Source organism: Balaenoptera physalus (genome assembly GCF_965194825.1).
Source record: "Balaenoptera physalus genome assembly, chromosome: 7".
NCBI classification, from domain to species: Eukaryota; Metazoa; Chordata; class Mammalia; order Artiodactyla; family Balaenopteridae; genus Balaenoptera; species Balaenoptera physalus.
The window spans coordinates 19,196,482-19,220,816 of NC_138886.1; the positions used below are offsets into that span (position 1 = coordinate 19,196,482).

General features: G+C 46.6%; 1 protein-coding gene across 5 annotated transcripts in view; it reads left to right on the top strand.

Moving 5' to 3' along the window:
* The window catches only part of TNC (tenascin C), a 91,388-nt gene that overhangs the window by 63,888 nt on the left and 3,165 nt on the right, over positions 1-24,335 (top strand). For 3 of the 5 annotated variants that reach the window (XM_082470392.1, XM_082470395.1, XM_082470393.1), the window contains 12 exons: positions 789-1,061; positions 2,620-2,892; positions 8,295-8,417; positions 9,390-9,533; positions 11,353-11,472; positions 13,284-13,427; positions 14,193-14,323; positions 17,597-17,729; positions 19,352-19,503; positions 20,280-20,376; positions 21,256-21,417; positions 24,010-24,173. In XM_082470392.1, coding sequence (XP_082326518.1) covers positions 789-1,061; positions 2,620-2,892; positions 8,295-8,417; positions 9,390-9,533; positions 11,353-11,472; positions 13,284-13,427; positions 14,193-14,323; positions 17,597-17,729; positions 19,352-19,503; positions 20,280-20,376; positions 21,256-21,417; positions 24,010-24,173 — 1,916 coding nt within the window. The remainder of the gene's footprint in view (positions 1-788; positions 1,062-2,619; positions 2,893-8,294; positions 8,418-9,389; positions 9,534-11,352; positions 11,473-13,283; positions 13,428-14,192; positions 14,324-17,596; positions 17,730-19,351; positions 19,504-20,279; positions 20,377-21,255; positions 21,418-24,009; positions 24,174-24,335) is intronic. The other 2 variants (XM_082470394.1, XM_082470396.1) reach the window with 1 other exon arrangement.

Genomic DNA, 24,335 nt, shown 5'->3' on the forward strand with positions numbered 1-24,335 from the left:
TGACAGAAACCAAGCTGATATAAGGTCATTCTTTTGGGGAATCCCTTGGCACCTACGAAATAAGAGTGCCTGAGACACAGATGTCTGGTGAACGAATGAACAAACAGTGACAGAACTTACTGAAGAGCCTAACTTTATCCAGGAAAGTAAACAGCAAAAGAATTAGCAAATCTTGGTATTCCTTACTGGGCCATAATCATAAGTGGTTACATTCGGACACATGAAAAATCTTACCTCGTCCCTTTATCTCAGCTGGTGAGGATGTATGTCACTAACTGGCCTATTCAACTTAGTTCAAAATAGGAACTAGAAGTGGAATAGAAACATACGAAGTATACCGAAAAGGAAGTATACTTTAAAAAATAAAATAAAAAAGCTGATTTCCTTCAAGACTACAGGTTAGTGGGAAATACACAAAGGAGTCCAAACCCAGCACAAGATATTTGATTTTACTGGGAAAAATTCATGGCCTTTGGAGTCAGACCCAGCTAAAACCTTGCTCTCTCACATACTAGGCTCTGTGACTTTGGCCAAGTCAATCAACTTCTTTGAAGCTCAGTTTTCTTACCTGTATAATGGGAATAACATCTATCTCATAGGCTTGTTGAGAGATTTACACAAGACAACATCATCTGGCACCCAATAAGCTCTTACGAAATATGCACTTTCTGAGTATATAACATGTTTAATGATTGATTGGGTATCTATCAGTGTTCGTGGAGACTTGTGCTTTCCCAGCAGAGTCAGTGCTGCTAACCTGAGTTATTTTCACCCCTCCCTTCTTTCAGAGGCCTTGCCCCTTCTGGAAAACCTAACCATTTCCGACATTAATCCCTACGGGTTCACAGTTTCCTGGACGGCATCGGAGAATGCCTTTGACAGCTTCCTAGTAACGGTGGTGGATTCTGGGAAGCTGCTGGACCCCCAGGAATTCACACTTTCAGGAACCCAGAGGAAGCTGGAGCTTAGAGGCCTCATAACCGGCATTGGCTATGAGGTCATGGTCTCTGGCTTCACCCAAGGGCACCAAACCAAGCCCTTGAGGGCTGAGATTGTTACAGGTATTTTGGCTCAAGTGAGCCATTTTCTCCTCTTCCTGGTTCCCTTCCATGTAATCCATCTATGAGATCACCATGGTTTTAACACCCTTGTCCATGTTCCCTACTTAATCCATAGATGTGGCCTGTTCTTTATGTCACCCCCCCCAACACTCTCTCTTGTCTTATGTCTCTAACAAGCACTCCCCTTCTCCCACTCCAGATATGAGAAGGTCGAAATGTTTCCACTAGGCATCCCAAATCCTTTAGGCCATGTCTCGTCTGTAGCTCTTGTGTGCTTACTCCACGTCACCCTCTTCTGTGTTCATCATGGCTGGTCCCCAGCTACATTTCAGCCTTCTCAAAAGAAATATACCAATGAGTATATTTCAAAAACTTATTTACCACATTTGTCACCTCAAAGCCTCAACTGTGATCTTGACAAACTTCCCAGGTGGGCTTGTCATTGGAGAACCAACTGTGAACTTATACTGGTAAACACTAATATCATCGAGATTCTTCAACACAGACTAAATCCATAATTTTCTCAACACTAATAATTCCTAGAGAAATATAGCATGAACAACTTTAACAGTCAACAATCTGTATTTCCCAAAGTCTTTCTAGAGATTACTAACTCCATATTCAAAGGTACTACTTAGTGAAGAAGAAGTTCCATGTTCAAATAAGTTTTGGAAACACCAAGTTAAACATAGTTTAACAGGATCCTTGACCACAAGGCTTTAGAGAACATTCTAATGTGCATGCTTCTCTCCAAGAGGGACTTACCCAGGCAATGTTTCCCAAACTTATTTTACAATGGATGATGATCAAACAGGAATAGTTTGCTCTGAGTATACTTTGGGAAATTCAGCTCTAAATTTACCTTGACATTGAGTTTTGTCTAGTTAAGGCAATCCAGGATAATACCTTGGGTCTGAATTATGTAGCACAGAGGTTCCAAGTCTTAGTTCTACCATCTGAACACTTACTGATTGGTTAACAAAAAGCAGGCCAGTCAAGAGTAGGAGCCTTCTTTAGTAAAGCAGCTCCAAGAAAAAGACCAAAAAGAACATAACATTTATAACATTTTAAAAGCCATTTTCCTCAGGATCAAGGGAAATATAATCAGTAGTATCATCACGGGCAGCTCTACAGATCATTAATGCTGGTTTATGTGTCTTTTCAAAAAGAAAAGAAGAAGGTCTCACAGAGCATGGGCACTCAGCCACTGGCGGACAGAGAGCAAATGTAAACAAGTTACTGACTTTGAACTTGTTTAATAATGCATGGGAGGGGCCACTGCTGAGTCCAGATGTGGATTTACAGAATTGCTTTTAGACAAAACTCACACATGCAAGCACCCACTTGGCTTGTATGGAATGTGTCAACTCCATCCTTCCCCTCTCCTAGATCTACTAGACATGTTCGTGTTGAATAATTTTATTTTCGGTATCTCAGGACACGTCTACCTCTGAGAGCTGGGGCATCACTCCATATTGATACCCCCACTGGAGAGAAGATTGCACGGGCTGCTGAATGATGTTCTCTCTCCTCCTTCCACCATTTTCTCCCCCTCTAGAAGCCGAGCCGGAAGTTGACAACCTTCTGGTTTCAGATGCCACCCCAGACGGTTTCCGTCTGTCCTGGACAGCTGATGAAGGGGTCTTCGACAGCTTTGTTCTCAAAATCAGAGATACCAAAAAGCAGTCTGAACCACTGGAAATAACCCTACTTGCCCCCGAACGTACCAGGGACATAACAGGTCTCAGAGAGGCCACTGAATACGAAATTGAACTCTATGGAATAAGCAGTGGAAGGCGATCCCAGCCAGTCAGTGCTATAGCAACAACAGGTACCGTATATAAATGGGAGAGAATAGAGAAAAGTTCTCTGTTCCTCTTCTCACAGGGCTGGGAAATTACAAGAGCTTCGGATGCAGACAAACTTGTGTTTGAATCCTGACTCGAGTACAGACTAGGTGACCATGGCTAAGTCTTGACGCAAAAAGTATGACGCCACTTACTTAATAGTGTTATGAGGATTAAATGAGATAATTCATGGAAAGCCCATACAGAGGCCCTGGCACACAGCAAGGGCTGAGCAAATGAGAGCTAGTAACATTTTTATTATTGTCATTAAGATAGTCATTACAATCATTGCTTTTTTTTTTTTAATTCCAAAGGCCCTTCCTTCTACCTATTATCATGTTTTATCCATAGATATACTTCCTTGTTCTTTGGTCAAATGTTCAAACTATGCAGGGAATAATGAAGAAGTGATACCTCCACCTATAAAGATGAATACTTATAAAATGCTATGTGTGAAATAGTCAGTACCCTGATCAAGAAGGAAAAAAGAGGAGGCTGGCAAGGTTGGCAGGCTGTTCTTCATGAGGCCCAGTCATTCTATTTGATACTCACAGCAGCTCTACATGGCACTGGAAGGAGAAATGAAAATCCTTTTCAATATGAGTTGTTTCAAGGAGAATGAAAAAAGATGGTTATAACACGACTGTTTATAATGATAATACTAAGACTCATATGACTCTTTAAAGAGAAAACGAATGACCTTCAACAGGTAGGGTGAATTCCTTCAGGAAACTGAGGCAGGTACAGAAATGGAGCATTTGCTAGAGACCACTGCTTCAGAGGAACCAGGGGAAAGAATCACAGAACCACAGGCAGAAGTAGAAGGGACCTGAGAAATGATGTAGCCCAGACTCTTCTGTTTGTGCGTGAAGAATCGTGGCCCAAAAAGGTGAAGTGATTTGCCTAAGGTCACACAGCCAGATTTGGGGTAGAACCCAAATGCCAAGTTATTTTAATAGTATTGAATATAAGCAGGCTAGGTGACAGATAACCAACGAATATACACACTTGCCATCTCTGACAGGCAAAGGGCATAACACTAGCCAAAACCTTCCCTTTGTCCAGAGATGAGTATTTTTTGATGCCAAATTTCAGGACCTAATGAGCTCCGAGAAGCCACCTGTAGAAATCATACTCAGTATTTGTAGACGTGGAGCAATTCAGCCAGAAGAAATACCCTGTTTCTTATTAACACAGACCCTATCCCAGGGACGTGGGTCCTTGTCTCCTCTTCCCTGTGGCTTCCCATAAAAGAACTTCAGATCAGAGGCAGAGCCTGATTCTGACCTTGGTTTATAAACACTGCTTTTCAAAGTTTACTTCTCATCACTGGTTTTGTTTTGCTGATCTTTTTTTTCTAGAGGCTCTGCAGTTCTAAAGCAAAAATGAATAATCATGAGCTTTTTTTTTTTTTCTAAGAACAAGAAAAAAGAAAGGCCCTCTAGGATAGCCCTTTCTTGGATTTTTTTCTCTGGGGCCTTGTGTCTCACAGCCGAAGAGAAGCGTGTGCATCGGTGTGTGCGTGTACGTTCACACGTGTGCTCCGGTACTTGGCAAGGACGGGCGAGGTGACTCTTGATCACAGCAGACGTCCAATTTACCTCATCAGCTTCGTAAAGTTTCCCTTTTGTGTTTTCATTCTTTCTCCTTGTAAACCCTTCTCTCTGTTCCTCTTTTTCCGTGTAAAAGCCGCCGCAGGTTCTCCTCTCACTCCCTGAGCATGAGCTGGCAGCCCTGAGTGCCCCAGCGCCAGGGAGCGTGGGTAGAAGCAGTGTAGCTGAATGGTTAAGCCTGCAGCCTCTGGGCAGATCCCCTGGAGTCGGATCCCTGCTCTACCTCTTCCCAGCTATGTGAGCGTGAGCAAGTCTCCTTTCCCCTCCGGGCCTCAGTCCCCTCATCCGGCCAATAGCATTTAACTCCAAGGTCAGCCATGAGGTTCATGTCACATCATAAATGTCAAGTATTTAGTTTCCTTGCCCACTGTAACGATATTAGCTAATATTATGTTTGGGTGATTTAACGTACATTTTATTTTTTAATGGCTCAGTTGGTTCAAAATTCAAAAGTTAAAAAAAAAGGATATACAGTGAGGTCTCTATTCTACTGTGTCCCTGACACCAGTTGTTCTATCTAGAAGCAGTCAGTATTACCACTTTCTTCTGAATCACTGCAGAAATATGCTCTACAAACAGATAAGATTAGACATAAGTCTATGTTCTCTTTTTTTTTCACCTTTTTCTTTTGGCGTGGCGGTTAACATACCCACTCTTCCACACATTGTGGGGGGGGGGGGTGTGTTCCTTGCTTATTAATAGATCTCAGAGATAATCCCATACACCTTATTTATTTAACTATTCCCCTACTGACAGACCCTTAGATTATGGGTTGTTTCTTCCTCTGTCAATCTCTGCATTTGCAGTGGCTCCTCTTCCCCTCCGTGGTTTGAGCCACTTCTTCACAACAGCCTGAGCTCCACTTTGAGAAGCCCAGAGTTGCCAGGAGCTTCTTTTGCCTCTGGGGAGTTACATGCCAACATGCCTCTGTATACCATTGGGACGGTCCCCAGAATAGACAGAAAATAGTTCAAAATCCAAAGCCAGAGTAAGATGACTTTGTCATTCTCTTCTGGAGGTTCCTATTGCTCACCTCAGGGGTAGTGAGGACCCTGAAATGCTTCTTTAACCTGCCCCATCACCACCCCGAAACATACACCCTTTCCACCCCCAAAGCCAAGGGGGCAGCCCCTCTCCCAACTCCCAGAATGTGCCCCCTCCTGCTCTACCTCACTTCTCCCAGCCAGACAGCCTCCCAGCTCCCCCGCTCAGTTGCAGCTCAGATGGACTTAAAGCCACACATCACGCAGCTGCCGTGGCATCGTGTCTGGGGACCCGGGTCAGCGGGTCTGCAGAGACACGTGCTCAGCAATCCTCCCTTCTACGTGAAACAGGCTGTTTATGCCTGGTGCCTTTGCCTCTGACGCTCATAAAGTGTAAACTATCGATTACAGAGCACGCACTTCATGTCACACACAGCAGGGCAACTGACACACTTTACCTCACTGATTCACGTGACACAGACAGCCTAAGTGCCACATTCAGACCCATTTCACAGAGACCTAAGGGGCTAAGGTGTTTTTAGCTAGTAAAGCCAGAATGGAATTCAAACCCAGGTCAGTGTAACTCCAAAATCCTTGCTCTTAAATCACACTGGCTACAATAATCGTCCCCTGAGCTTATCACGATTCACATATTAAGTATTGAATAAAAATATGTTGGAGGGAGAATTTTTAAATGATTGTTAATGGTCACATTATTAAAGACATTTGCTCCAGATTTGGGGAGGCAACATTTTATGCAGAGAACAGACAGAAGTACTCTTCATCCTCCTTGAGAATTTCTAGCAATTCCAAATGTTTTCCTAATGGAATTTTTATTGAAAACCAAGAGTCTTCTTGGAAAGAGAGACAGAGGCATTGCCTTTCCTGGGTCTCCCTAACTTTTCAATAGGTATGATTTAGTTGTTCTCTGAGGCTCAGCCTTCAGGTTCCTATTGACCATCTCTTCTGCTGTGGTGCTGGAGACCTGCAGGCCCTATTTATGTCAGAAGGACACACGCTAAAATAACAAATTGTCTTCCACACCTAGGAAGGTCTATTGCCTAAAACTACCATTGACCCTGGAATTCTACCACTACTGTGCCATTCTTCAGATGACACATGGCTATCTATCTTCCTACTGTCATTTTCATCAAGCACATCCCTCAGGAGGGCATGACAGATGAGGTTACTAATTCTTATGGTTTTTCAGCCAGGGCAGATAATATTGCCATTTTGCAGATGAGAAAATTGGGATCGAGAGGGGAAAGCTGTGGCCACAAGATACACTTTCTACAATGTGCCAGGACCTGCCCCAGTGAGGTTCACAGTCAGAGTGAAGGTCAGAGTGGACTAGCCTGGCAGAAGGAGAGCCCCAGTGCCTGAGTTTACACACCCCACGGGGGTTTATTCTCATTCTGCCTCATCTAGATCTTTCCTGGGGGCTACCGCAAAATTCAGGTGGCCCATGGAAAAAAGAATCACGTGGGAAAGAAAAAAAAAAAAGAGAGGGCAAGCATGTTTACCGAGTTCTTACTGCGTGCCAGATTCTGTGCTAGGGTTTCACATCCATTATCTCTGCTAATCCTCAAAACATTCCTGAAGGTGGGCACCACTTTTCCCACTGGAAAGATGGAGACGGAGCAACTCAGGCTCTCGGAAGTGAAGGAAACTGCCCCTGGTTGCCCAGCCTCTCCGTGGTATTTGGACAATCAAGATCTTCCAGGCCAGAGCCCCTGTGTCTTCGAAAGCTTTCTAAGGAGAGGGCAAAATCCCAGGCAGCCACAGAACCTGAGGGTGGGCAGCAGCTCACAGGAGAACGCTGCAGGAGGAGAGAAAAAGACAGAAATGGAGAGAAAAAAAGCTCCCCAAAGTGGGCTGTGGGTTTCAGAACTTAACGATCAATGTGGGATGCAGAGGGGAAAAGATGAGGAAATGAGTTCCCAGGAGACCTGAAAATTGTTTCCTGAATTCTACGGTTAAGCATGGTCAGCTGAAGAGGGCAAAAAGCTAAGCCAAAAAATACACAGAGAAAAGCCAAAGGAAACTGGGTTTGCGGGGGAGGCATTTACGTAGCAGGAACTGTCCCTCAGGCATGGCTTTCCCCCAGGTAGACCCAATATCCAAGGGGTGTTTGCTTTGGTGAAAGGTCTGAGGTGGTTCCTCTGGCTCTGGACCTCCATCCAGTTCTGGGAATGGGTTTGTCGAGGTCAGTTTCCACGTGAACATTATTTCCAAGATCCCAGGGCTGTGCTCAGCTCTGCTCCTGGGACTTAGGAAGGTCATATCACAAGAATGTTCACTGGAGAACTTAGCCTCAGTTTAGTCCTCTGTAAAATGGCTACAACCACACCTCAGTGGTTTCTAAATGAGGGTTAATCCTTATAAATTGCAAAGAACTGTACAATTGTCAAGTCTTGGTATCACTTAATAAAAGGAACTAAAAAGCAAAGATTTGAAAAAATGCTAAACATCAAAACTTAAAGGAGGGTGTATTCCAAGCTGTGAGACCCCTCATTCACCCTCACTTCCTTAGACGTCAGCTATGGTGTGAACGTTCTTGAATGAAACCAAATGGCAGCTCTACAGCTCCGGGCCCTGTACCTGAATGAAAGAACAACTGTTCCCATCAAGTTGTACCTTAATCACAGGTCACCACATTCTCCATCCCAAAGGCTTGGCTGGGACATAAACTAGGGACTGAGTTTTCATGGATCAGGAATTCGGGAAGGATTGCTGATGAGCAAGATAGTTAACCGTTTCTGGGTTTCTCCTGTGCTCTTTCCTCGACAGCCATGGGCTCCCCGAAGGAAATCGTTTTCTCAGACATCACTGAAAACTCAGCCACTGTCAGCTGGAAGGCACCCACTACCCAGGTGGAGAGCTTCCGGGTTACATCTGTACCCACTGCAGGAGGTAGGGCACTTGGGGAGGGGAGAGGGAGGAGGAAGGATCTGGAGGGTTTGGGTGGAATAGTGAAGAGACCCTGATAATCCCATCCTCCCAAACATCATGGCCAAAGAAAACTACTTCTTTATATTTGAGACCATCCGGATAGACTTCATTTGTAAAGTGCTATGAGACCCTTGGAAGAAACTATTTTGTGAAGGGTCATGTTACGAAGATTGTTTCCAGGCTCATAGTCTGGGAAGCTGTGACTTAGCAGAGTTGGGAGTTCTAGTTCAGAGCACACGGGCTATAATAGAGACCAAGGGGGTGGGGGGGAGCCTAGTCAAATATGTCTAAAGACATTCTGGGAGGTAGTGAGCTCCCCGTTAGTGGAAGTGTATACAGAGATGATAGTTGATAACCTCTTCAGAGAAATGTGGTAGCATCTCTGTGGGGTGTTTGGCCAGCTGATATACAAGCTCCTCACCAGCCCCCAATTTCTAAGAAATATAAACTTTGGACTTTTTCATAGATGTAAGAGTACAAGCTTGACCATGACCATTTTCTTCAACAGTAGAATCTCTGCTAGTAAGGGATGAGTCTATATATTCTTTAGCTAATACAATGGATTAAATATATCAGATATACATTACATAGCAAGCTTCCCATATTCTTTGTGGGAAAAATAGGTAAATAAAATTTGTGCAACATGGCCAGCTCTCTACTGAATGGAAACTTGCCATTTTTAGCACATTGTGACCTCATGTTTTTTCCTCCCCTGGCTCAGTTTTTGGCATCTTCATGGATGGAAAAAACATTATACAAAAAGTAAAACCTCTTCTCTTATGCCAGAGGGTAGGAGCAACTGAGAAGTCAAGAAAATGGTGTTGGATGAAGATATAGTTTCACTGCCAAATCAGATACACCCATTCTTGAGACAACTGTGAATAAGTTTCAGTGAGGTTCAGCTTCCCCCATCTTGCTTTTACTGTGTTCTAGGTACACCCTCAGTGGTAACTGTGGATGGGACCAAGACTCAGACCAGGCTGCTGAGACTCTTACCTGGAGTGGAGTACCTCGTCAGCGTCATCGCCCTGAAGGGCTTTGAAGAAAGCGAGCCTGTCTCGGGGACGCTCACCACAGGTGTTTTTCTCACCTTCAGCATTATTTCTCATGATTCAGAAGCCAGGAAAAAAGTTTTTATTTAGGAAATTCTCGGGGAAAGTGGGCTGGATTTGGCGCACCAGCGGTCTCATTTCTGGTCCATCTGTAGCCTCTTTTGAGCTGCATCCTCAACCTCCCTGGGCCACTGTTTCCCAGGGTATTGTGGGGAAAACGGCACAAGCTGGGGAGTCATGCTGACCTGGTGGAAATCCCACGTTCTGCCACTTCTAGATACATGAGCTGTCAGTGAATTTCTCGAGGGTCTAGTTCCCTTCTCTGTAAAATGGGTGCAATTCTGCTTCCTTCGCAGGAAGCTGTAAGAATCACGTGAAACTGTATATGTAAAGCGTCTGCAAATATAAAAAATGACTGTACACATTAATCCGCTTCCCTCCCTTCCCCGATAGTGCCAGGACCAGCGTGAGGATCTTTGCAAGCAGGTGCTTCACGCAGACACTATCAAGTAACTACTCCGGAAGCTACTGTATTTCAGGCCGTTACTAAACCCTTCACGTGTAAACCCCCTAGCTATTATCCTTCCCATTTTACAGAGGAAACAACTGAGACCTGGGGAAATTAAATGCCTTGGGCAAGTCCATATAACTAGTAAGTGCTGGAAGCAAATTTGAACTTAGGTCAGTCTGACTACAAACTCTGTATTCTTCTAAACTAAAGGATGATTTTCCTGTTATAACCTGATTTGTACAACACACTCTAAGGAGGGAAAAATAATGAATTGCATTGAAGGAGAATGAAGTGGAAAATTTCTCTTCAGGCAGCCATGTTCCTAAACAATTTATCCTTTGATATATGAGCAATTAGCCAGCCTAATCCGTTAAGGGATCTAAAGAATGGGCCTCACAGGAAATTTTAAAAATATCCTAATAGTCTTAAAAGGGTTGCTAATATGCAATTAAAACCTCCCGTCTGAACCCAGAGTTCTGCCCACCCTGCCACACAGACCCTCGTTTCCCCCCCTAGAAATCTTTCATTCATGGGTTCTCCACGGCAGCTGGTTGCAAAGTCTGGATCTGTTTCCTCCGGAGGCCCCGTTGTCCTCATCCGTTAAAGGAGATTCTGTATGTGAAAGATGAGACAGGAAGGACCTCAGAGTGGACGGGGTGGGCCCCAAATCACTCTACCACCTCCTGACTCTCAGGCCAGTCATTTCATCTCTTGGGGCCCAGACGCCTCATCTGTAAAATGAGCTGAGGATGGCTGCCGCACCCCCCATCCTCCCAGGGCTGTCGTCCTGGAGTAATTGTGTCACAAATGTGAACAAAAGCGGGAACTAGTCATATTTAGGTTGGTTTCTAAGAAAGGGATGTTGGGTTGTAGCAGTGGTGAGTTAAAAGGGCCAAGGCCCTGGGCCTATCCATCCCTTCTCGGTACAAGTCATTTGGAAGTCATCTTGAAAACTCCAAATAGCTTTAATAGTCATGTTAATAACAAGTGCAGTTACTGAGTGCTGCCCCCCTAACACATTTCACACACATCCTCTAGTTCAGCGGTCCCCAACATTTTTGGCACCAGGGACCGGTTTCATGGAAAACAATTTTTCCACAGATGGGGCGGGGCAGGGGGGGAATGGTTCAGGCGGTAATGGGAGCGATGGGGAGTGGCAGATGAAGCTTCGCTCACTCGCCCACCACTCGCCTCCTGCTGTGCAGCCCGGTTCCTAACAGGCCGCGCACCAGTACTGGAGTCCAGGAGCAGTGTAGACAGCAGAGCAGCTGTGGTCTGATGTCCTACCCCATGACTGCCCATCTCTCCAACACATCACCATCTTTCCTTGCAGCTCTGGATGGCCCATCTGGTCTGGTGACAGCCAACATCACCGACTCAGAAGCCTTGGCCATGTGGCAGCCGGCCATCGCCCCCGTGGACAATTATGTCATCTCCTACACAGGGGAGAGAGGTAAGGTCGTGTCCAAGACCCTCCCCACCCTGAGGAGTGTCTGTCCTGCTGTAAACTCTTCCCGTTCTCCCTTCTTTGTGCCACACTTGGTCCATGGTAGCAAAAATGCATGGGTAGACTGGAGAGTCCAGCAATGTCCCTGCGGCTCTCAACTGCCACCTGAGAACAGACTCATGGGCTGGGACTGGGGCTGGGTGGGTGGCGGTGGAGGGACCAGTTCAAGCGGTGGCAAGAGAGGTCCTACCCGTATCCCCTGCTGTTGTCAAGTGAAAGAGCATCAGCACCATGGTTGTATCAAGGGAGGCCAGCAGGCCATTTAAGGAAAAGCAGAGGGTGCGTCTCCAGCCTGTTCCTCCTCTCCTGCTAGGCTCTCTGCCGTCAGAGTGAGTCACCCTCTCCAGGCAGCAGCTCTCACCTCTTACAAAGAAGGAGTCCAGAATCTGAAATCTTAAACAGATTATTTCAGGTAGCTCTGGGGAGCCCGGGCTTCTTGGATGCCACAGACGAGGCCCATTAGAGCAGACCTGATTGAGAAATCAGAAATTATTTTTCCTTGTCTTTGCAACCATCTGTGCTAATTTACTCAGTTGGAGATTAAACACTTGTTTGGGGCACCAGCAAATCAAGGCTACCAGAAGGTAAAATTAAATACAAATAAGAGAGAAGAGAAAGAAAGATTCCTTTTCAGTGAACAAATCCATACTTTTGTCATGAGCTAGACTAGAAAAAATATGTTGTTATTTTAATCTCAAAGTATATGTGAGTTTCATATTTTATGGTTCAGTATTGTTTTACCTTCAGTAACAATATGAGAGGGCACCACAAGCTGCGCTGGGGCCTCTGAAAATCTTAATTCAGCCCGGGCAACCACTTACGAGAGTTCCTTGCGAGGACAGAGCAAAGATGGGGTGGGGCTAGAGGGATGCTTGGGTTTATTCTTTCTACTTTTCTATTTTTAAATATTCCCTGTGAGCAAACTCTTCCAAGTCAGGGGAGATGATGTTGTCTCACTTAAAATAAATCAGAGTATAGTTCGTGGGAATCATGGAAATTGTGGATGCAAGCGTAGAAATTTCCTAGAGCCCAGAAGTGTGCGTGAGGCTGGGGGCGTGGGCTCGTGACTGATGAACAGAGTGACCAGCTCATTCCACTCTGCCCTGGACCTTCCCAGTTTTAGCCTTATAAGTCCCATGCCCTGGGAAACCTCTTAGTCCTTGGCAAGCCAGGATAGCTGGTCACCTGTGATTGAGAAGTAAGCACATATACCTGGGCACCATGGTTTGGGGTCCACCGTTGGTCCTGACCCAGTGGGACTGAGAGCCAGTAATCAGGCTCTGGTGTGTCTACGCCACCTGATTTTTGTGATCCCCCAGCCTAATGATTTGACATTTGGCAAATAAAAGGACATGAGAGTAAGTGAAGAAAAGGGGAGGGCAAGCAATGGGACAAATTAAATGTGAGTAGCCGAAGCCTTGGAGATGTTACCTGCAGCTCTCCTGTAACTGGGTCCTGTGCCTCAGCTGCAACGCTGTCCCAGCGGCACCCTGTGCAAAAGTCTCCTGACCCCCAGGGCCCCTTCCTTCTGACTGGGTGCCTGGAAAACTCCAGTGCCATATGATAAATCCTTTGTATATGAAGTGATTGCTCAAGAGAGAGAGACAGGAGTGTGAGTCATGTCAGAAACCAAACCTGCTTTTCTGTAGGGTCACTGAAAGTTTCTATGTTAGAAGGTGTGTGCGCTCTTGGCCAAGTCCGCTGATGGCCCAGACAGCGGACTGGTAACTGCCACGGTGTGTATATTTCCTGTTTAGAGCCAGCAATTACCCGCACGGTGTCCGGGAACACAGTGGAGTATGCGCTGACCAACCTCAAGCCTGCCACGGAATACACGCTGAGGATCTTTGCAGAGAAAGGGCCCCAGAAGAGCTCAATTATCACCACCAAGTTCATGACAGGTACAAAGACATTGAGAGCTGGAAGATGCCCACCCACAGCCTCTATCTTTAACAGTATCCCTCTCCAACTCTTATTTCCCCAGTCAGCTCCCTGCAATGTGATGACATCAGCATCAGCTAAAGTCACCGGTGCCCACTCAGTCAAGACCTTAAGAAACACACCATTTCCTTTTGCACTGAAATGACCTTGCTCTCCCCACGGACTAGGAAACGATTTTAAGAGGAGGGCTTTTTAAGTGGAAAACCAGTCCCCGCTGACCCTAAACCCAGTATTTAATGATCCATGTTCTAGGCAGGGAAATCTTTTTAAGAGAAAGATTTTAAAGGCAAGTTTTCCTAGATGTCCATTGAGTTTTTATACATTGAGATCTTTTTACAAACTGCAGCAAGCAGAGAAACAGAGGCAATGTCCTCTGAGTAGGGGTGAGCGCCAATACCATCATTCATCTGTCCTCTTCTTCAGAAACAAGGGGGGTTCTAATTACGTTCATGGCTGTGTCTTTCTTCCCAAATCCAACTAAAGCCGGTCAATATCCTGTTGGGCTCAGGAAAACGTGGCCCTTGGGATGAGATGAACCACAGAGAATGTACGCCTTTGGAGGTCATCTGGCTCAACCTCTTCATTTACAGATGGTGAAGGTTTTGGCCAAGGTCATATAAGTCAATGGTAGGGAAAGGACTTGAACCCAGGCCTCCTGATACCCAGCTGGGGACTTTGTCCTACACCTGCTGACTTATTTGATATTAAATTCTTATCTTCTCCAGACCTCGATTCTCCAAGAGACTTCACTGCTACTGATGTTCAGTCGGAAACTGCCGTTCTCACCTGGAGACCTCCCCGGGCATCTGTCACTGGTTACCTATTGGTGTTTGAATCCGTGGACGGTACCATCAAGGTATCTTGAAGTATATAAACAACTCCCCACTGCTGGTTGAAACATTTACGTGATCCTCCAAGCAGGGAAGAATTATCTGGATGCTGTTTCTCCTATCCCAGTGCAACTGGGGAGCTGGGAAAAAATTAGTAGGAACTGGACACCATGCCAGACCTTCTGAATCATAAGCCCCAGCCTCCCTGTCTCATTTTAACCAGACTCCAGTTTTGACAGCCAGCCAAGGTCAAGAACCACTGCTCACAAGACTTGAGGACATTTTAGGAGCTGGACTCTTTGTCCTTAAATGTTTTATTGAGCAAAGGCCAAAAGCTTCTTCTGCATCTTTGCCATATATCTCACAGATGGCATCATTCCATTATATAATGAAATATATATCACCATGTTCTTATGACATCAACTGTTTACAGCAATTTTTATTTACATTCCCTACCCATGATTTTTTTTCTTCTACTTTTTAATTTGACATAACTTTAGACCATCACACAAGCGAAAGAAATTTTCTAACCTTTACCTTCTAAACTTGTTTTTGACTTTTTAATTTTGGTCACCATCCTTTACATTTCCAAGATCTTTTACTTATTTTCTGCACATTGATCTTTTGCTAGCATATCGTTTGCATTTCCTGTTATCTTCTTCTCTTTACCTCTAAGAATATATGTTCTTGGTATTTTCTTCCACAGCCTACATAGTGTTTCCTCCAAGGTCTCTTTTCTGGTTTGCTGCTGTTTGGTTTGGTTTGGTTTGGGTCTCCATCTTTCATGTTGGAGATTTTCACCTAATGCCTGTTGGTCTTTTTGTACTGGAGCCAAGAATGAAATAGCTGATTGGGAGCTCTAATTGCACAGACAGGTCTTGTCAACTATGGCGCTCGCTGTAGAGTGACTGGGCAAGTACCCAGCAATTTTCTTGGGGGACTCCCAAGCATCAGGACTGTAAACTATTTCTCTTGAGCTCATCAGTCTCCTTGGAGGATCCTCCACCTCCTTCAAACCAGGCTGCCAGGAGCCTTGCTGGAGAAGGAGCCTAGGCTCCCACTGTGTACACACCTTCACTTCTCCTGTTTCCAGTGCAGCACCCGAGCCTCCCTTGCAGCTGGGCCTGATGGACTTGAATCCAGAGTCTCCTCTCTGGCTCAGCCTCTCCAGGGAGGAAACCTCAGCCTTTCATCTGGGCCGGGAAGGACAGTCACCCAGACTGTTGGGGGATGGAGGGAGCTGGGGATCTGTTTATTATGCAAAGTTTTAAACAAACCTTTGTTCAGCCATGCCCCACACTGGCCTTCAAAGGCATCTCTGCTTTTGCATACATTTCATTCCTGAACTTGCCGGGGCTCTGCAGCATTGTGGCTGCACCCACTAGTTAGTTAGCTCCTGGCTTTCTCCATTCTGTCACTTCAGCTGTCACTCCGCCACTCCACACTTTCCACTGATCAAGATTCTGGTGACATCAAGTACCTGCTACTGTCTCCTCTGCCATTTCCCTCATCCTTGTGAGTTTATACTTTATATCTCTTCTACTTTCATTTTAGTGGGTATCAGAAGCAAGTAGAGATAAGCTGGCTTGTTCAATACGCCATGTTTAACCAGGAGTGGACACACATCTCTAGTTACCATTACGGTCCTTCTTGGAGTCGCTATAACAATGAACTAACTCACTGTGTGAAGAGAGGCAAGTCCCTCGCCTTCTCTGGGTGTCAGGGTTCACATCTGTAAAATGAGTGCACTGAACTCCCCGGTCTCTAAGGGCCCTTCCTGGTCAGGCATCCTAGGATTCACTGTTTACCTGAAGTCATCAGTCTCATTTTGATCTACCCTGATTGCCTAGAAAATAACTTTGAACAGCAGCTTAGAAAGCTGATAGGTAACTTTATCCCCAAGTAATTCAAGGAACCCAGCTTTGTACCTGATTCTTCCCCAAGGACCAGACCTGGGGGCCACACGAAGGTCACTGGGTCACTGGTATCAAATAGGCACTCACCCGGGTTTACTTCCCTGCATGTCCAGTCCCCAGCTTAATCTGTTTCACTCGAGAAAGTCAACCTGGTAGAGGAGGAAAGAGTCCTGGACAGGATGTTAGGAGACAGGATGCAAGACCATCCTCTGCCACCAACAAATTATGGAGCGAGTGCAAGTCTTTTAGCTTCTTTGAAACTACTTACACCTCTAACACCCCACCCCCTCAAACCCTGCCGCATTGGAAAAATCAGGATAACTTCACCTTCCCAGTTGTGAGGATGCCAAACAACCTTCCAGGGGCCTCCACACTGATTCATTACTGCCTAAACCCAGTGGGCTGTGTTTGAAGGTGGTAGAAAGCACTGTTGTGTTTGGTTTGCTAGCACTGCAGGTTGAATTCCAATCCCTGACACCAAGGTCACCTGCTAAAAAGGTGATTTCACAGGCACTGGAAGGTCAAAAGAGGATTTGAAAAGAAAGAGGATCTCCTGCAGAACTGAAACCGATCCCCCTCGTCTGGACAGCAGCACAGTGACCAGTCACAAACGGCAGGTGTAGTTACAATAGGTCTACAGCAGCTGTACACATCCGCCTCTCCTGGACATCTCTGTTCTAGAAAAGAGACATGCTGGGTCATCATGCCGTGCCTCCTGAGCAGTCGTAATCATCTCCTGACTCAAGAGATCCCCTGAGTGACTATGCATCAGAATCATCAAGGGAGCTTCTTAAATAGACACCTGGTCAGGCCCCACTTCTGGCTCTCATGATGCAGTCACTCTAGGATGAAGCCCAGGCATTGTTTTATTTTAAAGCTTCCCAGAGATCTATGAAAAAGGGCCATATTAGGGACCACTGACTTAACTGGTCTCAAAGTCTAAACCTTTGCCCTTTGTGTGATTCATCTTCCTACCAGATTAAGCTGAGATCATGGCATTCCCTTTTTCAAAAAACTTTCAGGAACCTCCATTCCTTATCATGATAAACTTCAAATTCCATAGCTTGGCACTTAAGGCCCTTTGTAATCTGGTCTTTGCCCACCTCTTCCACTGCTCCCCTAACTGAAGTGTGGCTGAGGTAGGTCGTTGCCTCCTCATATTACTTGAATTTGCTCTGCCCCTTCTGGCCCCAGGAGCTTTGCTCAGGCTGCACTCTCCCCGTGTCTGCAGCCCTGAAGTGAGCACGGAGCCTGGCACAGAGTGGGACTCAGCGGATTCTTGTTGAATGAAGAAATTAATGGATGGGTGAATAAGTGAATGCATCATCTGTACTCTCAGGATTTATGTGGCCAAAAGCTATTATATTTTTCTTCTGCCCTTAGGAAGTTGTTGTGGATCCAGACACCACCTCTTATAGCCTGGCAGAGCTGAGCCCATCCACCCACTACATGGCCAAGATCCAGGCACTGAACGGGCCCCTGAGAAGCAAGATCATCAAGACCACCTTCACCACAAGTAAGGGGCTCGGGAGGAGACTGAACCAACCCTCCACTTCTCCTCTAACTGCTACTTTAAATGTTTCCATCAAATTTCTGAAAGGAATCAATTCCCTGCTATTACCGGAAAAGCCAGAGGAATGTGGATGCAGGAGGTTACAGGCCTCGTGGTGAAAGGGAAGGAGGGCCAGCAGTGAGAATAGCTGGATTCATTCCCCATCTCCACCACTTGCTCTGTGTGACTGAGGAAAGTTACTGCCATTCTACGAACCTCAGTTTCTTCCTCTGTATAATGGGGTTAATAACTATCCCTTCTTCATAAGGACCTTGTGAGAATCGTTGTATTGTATTTGAACTCCCAGCCCAGTGGGTAGCCATTGTCGAGGCTCATTATAAGCTCAGTGTTCTCCTTCAGGCATTTACAAAGCCTGTTCATATTCAAAATCACAAACAGTCCTCCCACGCTGGTACGTTGGGCCAGGATTACCATGCCCAGTTTTCTGGTGGGAAAACAGAGGCTCCCAGAGACTAAATGACCTGCTCAGGGTTATACCATGAGTTAGAGTCAGATCTGGGTTCAGATGTCCCAGGATCAGGGAACCACCTCCACACCCGGCCACTAGATCTCCTCTGCAGGTGGCAAACGGGCAAGCTGCACAACTGGTGAAGAGGAAGCATCCTTCTCTGAGGAAGGGAGGAGGGGGTCTTTGCAGAGCCCTGAACCTGGGTAAATGGAGTGTATCCCAGGGCTGTCTCCTGCCCTTCGCACTTCACTCTAGCCACTCTACACACACCTGCTGAGGGAGGGGCAGAGGCAAAAGCACCTCTTTACCAGATCTCACGGCACGTGCTAGGAGCACAAAAAATATGAATGTGCCCTAAAGACGCTCTCAGACTAGGGCTGTGAAACAGACAAGAAAACAGCTAATGATACAACCTCAGGTGAAGGTAAAGTACAGTGAGGAGGTCGGATCAGAGCAAAGAGCTGCTACTACCCGTCAGTTCTCAAGCCCACCTGCTAAGCATAGCCCCAAGATCATTCATTGCTATCGAGTTTTTAATTTTTGTACCACATTATTACACGTGGAGGTTCCCCAGGCATTCTTGGGTTAGCCCTCTAAGATCCCCAGGCTCAGAAGGCAAGGCAGTGGCAAGTTCCGCACTAGAACCCTTGCCTTTGGCTTCAGAATCCTCTGAAGAGCCTGAGATGCATCCAGCCTGACAGGGTGTCCTCACCCACAGTGAGCCGCCCCCCGGGTGCTAGAGACCCAGCCGTCCTGGCCAGTACTGGGTGTTCACCAGGCGCTCCCATCAGGTGCCGCCGCCTGGCTGCTCCCGGTCGATCGCGGTCAACCTGACACGTGGCCCTCCCAGCGGTTCAGCTCTCCTCCCGCTGATATCACTGGGGGCTTCCATCAGTGTAAGAGACTGAACTGGGTCCCTTTCATCCATAACCTCTAAGCCTCACCGCACCCCCCGCAAAATAGCTTTAGTCCCCATCTCGCGCGTGAGAGAACAGAGCCTCAGAGAGGTTGAGTTGCTCGCCCATAGGCGTCTAGTCAGTAAGCGCTTGAGCTGCAGCCTGAAAGCTCCTGCTCCAGTCCTGCTCTGAGAGAGCCACTCCTTCTCCTTATCCCGCAGCTGGAGTCCTGTACCCATTCCCCAGGGACTGCTCCCAAACCATGCTGAATGGAGACACGACCTCTGGCGTCTACACCATTTATCTGAACAACGACAAGACCCAGAAGCAGGAAGTCTTCTGTGACATGACCTCTGACGGGGGTGGATGGATCGTGAGTATCATGGAGACAGACTCCAGAGCTCTCCGGCAGGGGGGTGGGGGCAGAGGAGAGGCCGAGGTCCTCCCCGTGCCCTCTGACACTAACGGGCATGAGGTTCTCCAAGATAGTGCCTGTCACATGGAGACACTCAGGAATTCTCTCTTAAACAAAGCAATGGGAAAGAAGCGGAGGATAAAAACCAGTTCCCCTGTTTTCCCATAATTTATCTCATTTGATCCTCAAAAAACTCTGTGATCTATAAATGACCGTGGTCATCGAGCCCTTTACGTTTACTAATTAACATTGGCCATCTACCAGGCACTGTGCGAAGAGTTTTACATGAATTACTTCCATCCCATTACCATATGAGCTGGGTAGTATTTTTTTTTAATTATTAAACTTCCTTTCTTAGAGCAGTTTCAGATGGGCAGCAAAGTTGAGCCGAAGGTTCGCTGAGTTCCCGTGTACCTCCTGTCCCCACAGGCACTGCCTCCTCCGCTGTCAGCACCCCACACCACAGGGGCGCACGTGTTACACGTGACCAACCTACACTGGCACATCACAGTCACCCAAAGCTGGGTGGTAGCCTTACTAATCTGTATTTTTCGGGTGAGGACACTGAGACTCAGAGAGGGGAGGTGACGTGCCCTGAGTCACAGGGCAAATTAGTGAGGACAGAGGTGGGGGCGGCTGCTTTTCCTGCAGTGGCTGTTTCTTCCTCTCAGAAAGAGGTCTTCTCTTTCCTTCAATAGCTTAAGCGCCCCCAGATTCATTGGTTATGTTTATAGGTGTTCCTGAGACGCAAAAATGGACGTGAGGATTTCTATCGAAACTGGAAGGCCTACACTGCTGGATTTGGGGACCTAAAAGAAGAATTCTGGCTTGGTAATACAGCCTGCGTGTTTGTGCCCCAAATGTCCATTTCTGTCCTCCTTGTCATCTGTCCTAACCCACAGCGAACTGTGGGAGAGGAAATGGGTTAGGAGGAAACAATAGCTCTGGTGGTTGACACAGGATATCAAATTCTCTATGGAAAGACTTTAAATTCTCTGGGTCATTAAAAATAAAAATCCAGTCAAAGGAGAGCCAACAGCCAGGCCTTAAGAATAAGCCTAGCCTCAAGTCAATCACTGGGCCATTTAGAGAATTATCCTCACTGATGTCATTCACTGCTTCCGTCCTATGCTAAGTCCCTCAGGGCCACAACCTCTAAGTCTCATAGCACCCCACAAGGTACAAAATTCCTATCTTGCACCTGGGAAAACAGAGCCTCAGAGAGGTTACGCTGCTGGCCGTAGGAATCTAGCCAATAAAGAGTTGAGCTGCAATGTGAACTCTCCCAAGCCAACACGACAATGCCATCATCCATCCATCCATGCAGCCCACACTGCAACAACCGACCGGCACAGGGCACTGTCCTACGTTCCAGCACCCAGGCCGGGGAATGTCCGTCCCTATCATCCATTGCCTTTCCCTTGTAAGGAGCTTTAGAGTTTAAAAGGTACGCGCTCCACCTTATCTCCTGTATCTTCACAATACATTAGGAGGTTGGCAGGGCAAAGATGTCAACACAATTTTAGCTGAGGCTCAGAAACCGTATATATCTCACCTGGTGTTGCAGCAGCAAAGAGCAAACCAAGCTGCAAGCCCAGGCGTGACGCAAACCTCTTTAGATCACACGCAGCCGCTGCTCTTACGGGGTGAGTAGGAATGAGGGCCTCGGTCACTGCGCTTCTTAGGCAACCCCTTGCCTGTCGTCCACAGGGCTGGACACCCTGAACAAAATCACAGCCCAAGGGCAGTACGAGCTCCGGGTGGACCTGCGGGACCACGGGCAGTCAGCCTACGCCGTCTACGACAAGTTCAGCGTGGGAGACGCCCGGACTCGCTACCGGCTGAAGGTGGAGGGGTACAGCGGGACAGCAGGTACGGACAGCCATGCTCAGAGCCCAGGGAATGCAAAACCTTCCCGGGTTTCAGCCAATTCCTCCACTCCTCATTCCTTCCTTCATGGGTCCATCCATTTATCAACAAATATTTGAATCCCTACTAGGTGCCAATCAGCAGAACTACAGTTGAACAAGGTTGGGTAGATATTTTGGGCACCAGAACATAGAGTAGGTTGGGAATTAGGACAATCAGGATGGACTTGTAGCTACCATCACTCAAAATATGTCTTTTTCTTATCCATGTTTAGATATCCGTTTTAGACTGAGAAAAAAGCAGTCTCTTGGGAGCCTTAATACTACTCCTGTGCTTCTCAATTTATTACATATATATGACCCACTGGGGGATCCTATTCGTGTGCTGACACAGTATGTCTGGGGTGAAATCAAGATGCTGCATTTCTGATAAATGCCCACATGATGCCACTGTTGGTGGCTTTGCTGGTCTGTGGCCTGTACTCTGAGTAGCAGACGACAGTCCACTCCATCACCCAGCTGGATGAATCCCTTCTAAGACATTCCTGCCACGTGGCCGTCCAGCCTCAGTCCGCACACCCCCATGACCAGAAGCTCACTACCTCTCCAGCAGTCCTTCACTCCTTGACTGGTACATAACCTAGTTTGGGTTTTGAAGATTTCTTTGACTTGAAATGGCCTTTGTGTGGTTTTCTGGCACCACATTATAGGAGAAACAAATAAGGAAAAAATATGCATTCAGGCCCACTAGGTAGCAGCTTCTTTTGCAGATACTTCATATGCATTACCCTCTTTTAGTTCTCACCAAAAAATACATATATACATATATATATATATCTCCAGGAGATATTGCTATTATACAGATGAGGAAACTGAGGCTCAGAGAAGTTTGGTGATTTGCCCAAGATGTAACAGCTTGTGGACGGTGGGCTCACGGTACAAGCCTGGCTGCTGACGAGTATTCTTGGTAACAAGGCGGATCAGGTGTAAGACCGTGACCACCCCATGTCACCCCCTGCCCACTTTGGGGTGGTTTTCAGTTACGTTTATTGAAACAGAAGAGACAGATGCTATAGCACATTCCCAACCTCTCAGCCCTGAAAGAATACATCCATAATGGGAAAAGCTTCCACATAAGATTTGCCAAAAGCCAGGCTCAACCTAATGAAAGACTGAGCTCTTTAGAGATCAGTCTGGTGGAAATGAAGACAGAGACCCAGGGGCGAAAATTGTTTTCATTCTTGCATCCCTCAAAGAATTCTGACATTTTATTACCTGGCCATAAATACCTCTTTTGTTGAGATGGCTTCAGGCAAGGAGGATATTGTTACAGGGCAAGCAAAGGCATGGAGTGGCAGGAATGTGGCCTCCACCCATCTCTCTCTGTATTTCCAACAGAAAATGAGCCATGATATGCCCCTTCACTGAGCTAACCCTTGGAGCTACACCCTCCTGTGTGTATTGATGGCAACCAGCCCCTCCACAGGAAAGCATCTTATTTCATCAATATCTAGCTGCCATCCTCATGCTCTCGATAGCTTCATCAGTTACCAAGGCACCCAAGTCCCTCTGACAACTTGCTCCAAAATATCAGGATAAAAATGCCTTGATCTCTTGAAATTTTTCTGCACTGCATTGACCAGGGTTGGGAGTGAGGGGACACAGAAAGAAATGGCACTTAAATGCTCCTAAAATTCAATATATTCAATTACAAACTAGATTCCCATATAGCACTATATATACATGGACTTTTTGTCTAAGAATCAGGGAAAACGGGTCCCATAAACACTTTGAAAAATAACTGTACGATATACAAGCTATTCGGTGACATCTAAAACCCGAAAGGTTTGATTATAAGTATGGCTCTGTAGGCTGAGACTCAAGATAGACTGTCTCAGGATAGCTCTGGAAAACCAGCATGGCAGAGTGGAAGACTAAACTCATGCTAGAACTTGACAAATATTAGATGGGTGAGTGAATAAGTGAGTGAATGTGAGTTCATGAATAAATAGACAATAAATAAATAAATACATGAAAAAAATTGTTTTAAAGTATGGCTCTGAATACTTGCATTTGAGGGGAAAGCACACCATTATTAAATACAAATTTCCCACCTTACTCTCTGAGTTCCTTTACGTAAAGTGAATGCAAAAACAACCATAAAAATAGCAACAATCATGACCGTTTGCACACCATACTACCTGTTTAGTGTACACCTTCATATCCATTGCTCCAACAGCCCTCTGAGGTGGAGCAAATCAACGTGCTAGTTCCATTCTACAGATGGGAAAACTGAGGTTCAGCAAGAGGCTTGACCTTTTGCAGGGTCACAGCTAAGAGTGAAAGAGATGGGACTGGAGCTGGACCCTCCAAAGCCACCTGTAGCCCTCCTTCTACCACTTTATGCTGCTTCTATCAGAGACGAGGCTCGGGGATGACACCCATGTCCTAGCCAGGCCCACGCTGGATCCTAATTCGGGGTCCAGTGTTCGAGGCCGGCCCACCCCAGGGCCCTTCAGTCGTCACCCTGGCGCTGCCCTTCACAGCCCACAAGGAGCTCCAGCTGGGCTCTCAGTCTGTGCTTTCTCTCTCCCAGGTGACTCCATGGCCTACCACAACGGCAGATCCTTCTCCACCTTTGACAAGGACACAGACTCAGCCATCACCAACTGTGCCTTGTCCTACAAGGGGGCTTTCTGGTACAAGAACTGCCACCGCGTCAACCTGATGGGGAGATACGGGGACAGGAGCCACAGCCAGGTGAGCAGACTGCGAGGCCCCGGGCGGGGCTGAGGCCAGGAGGCAGGGAGGACCTCAGGTCTAAGACAACAGGGTTCTTCACAGCAGGGAGAAATCCCCGTGGCACCACAGGCCAGGAAAGACCACAGGGCATGTCTTAACCCACGAAGATCCCAAGGAGAA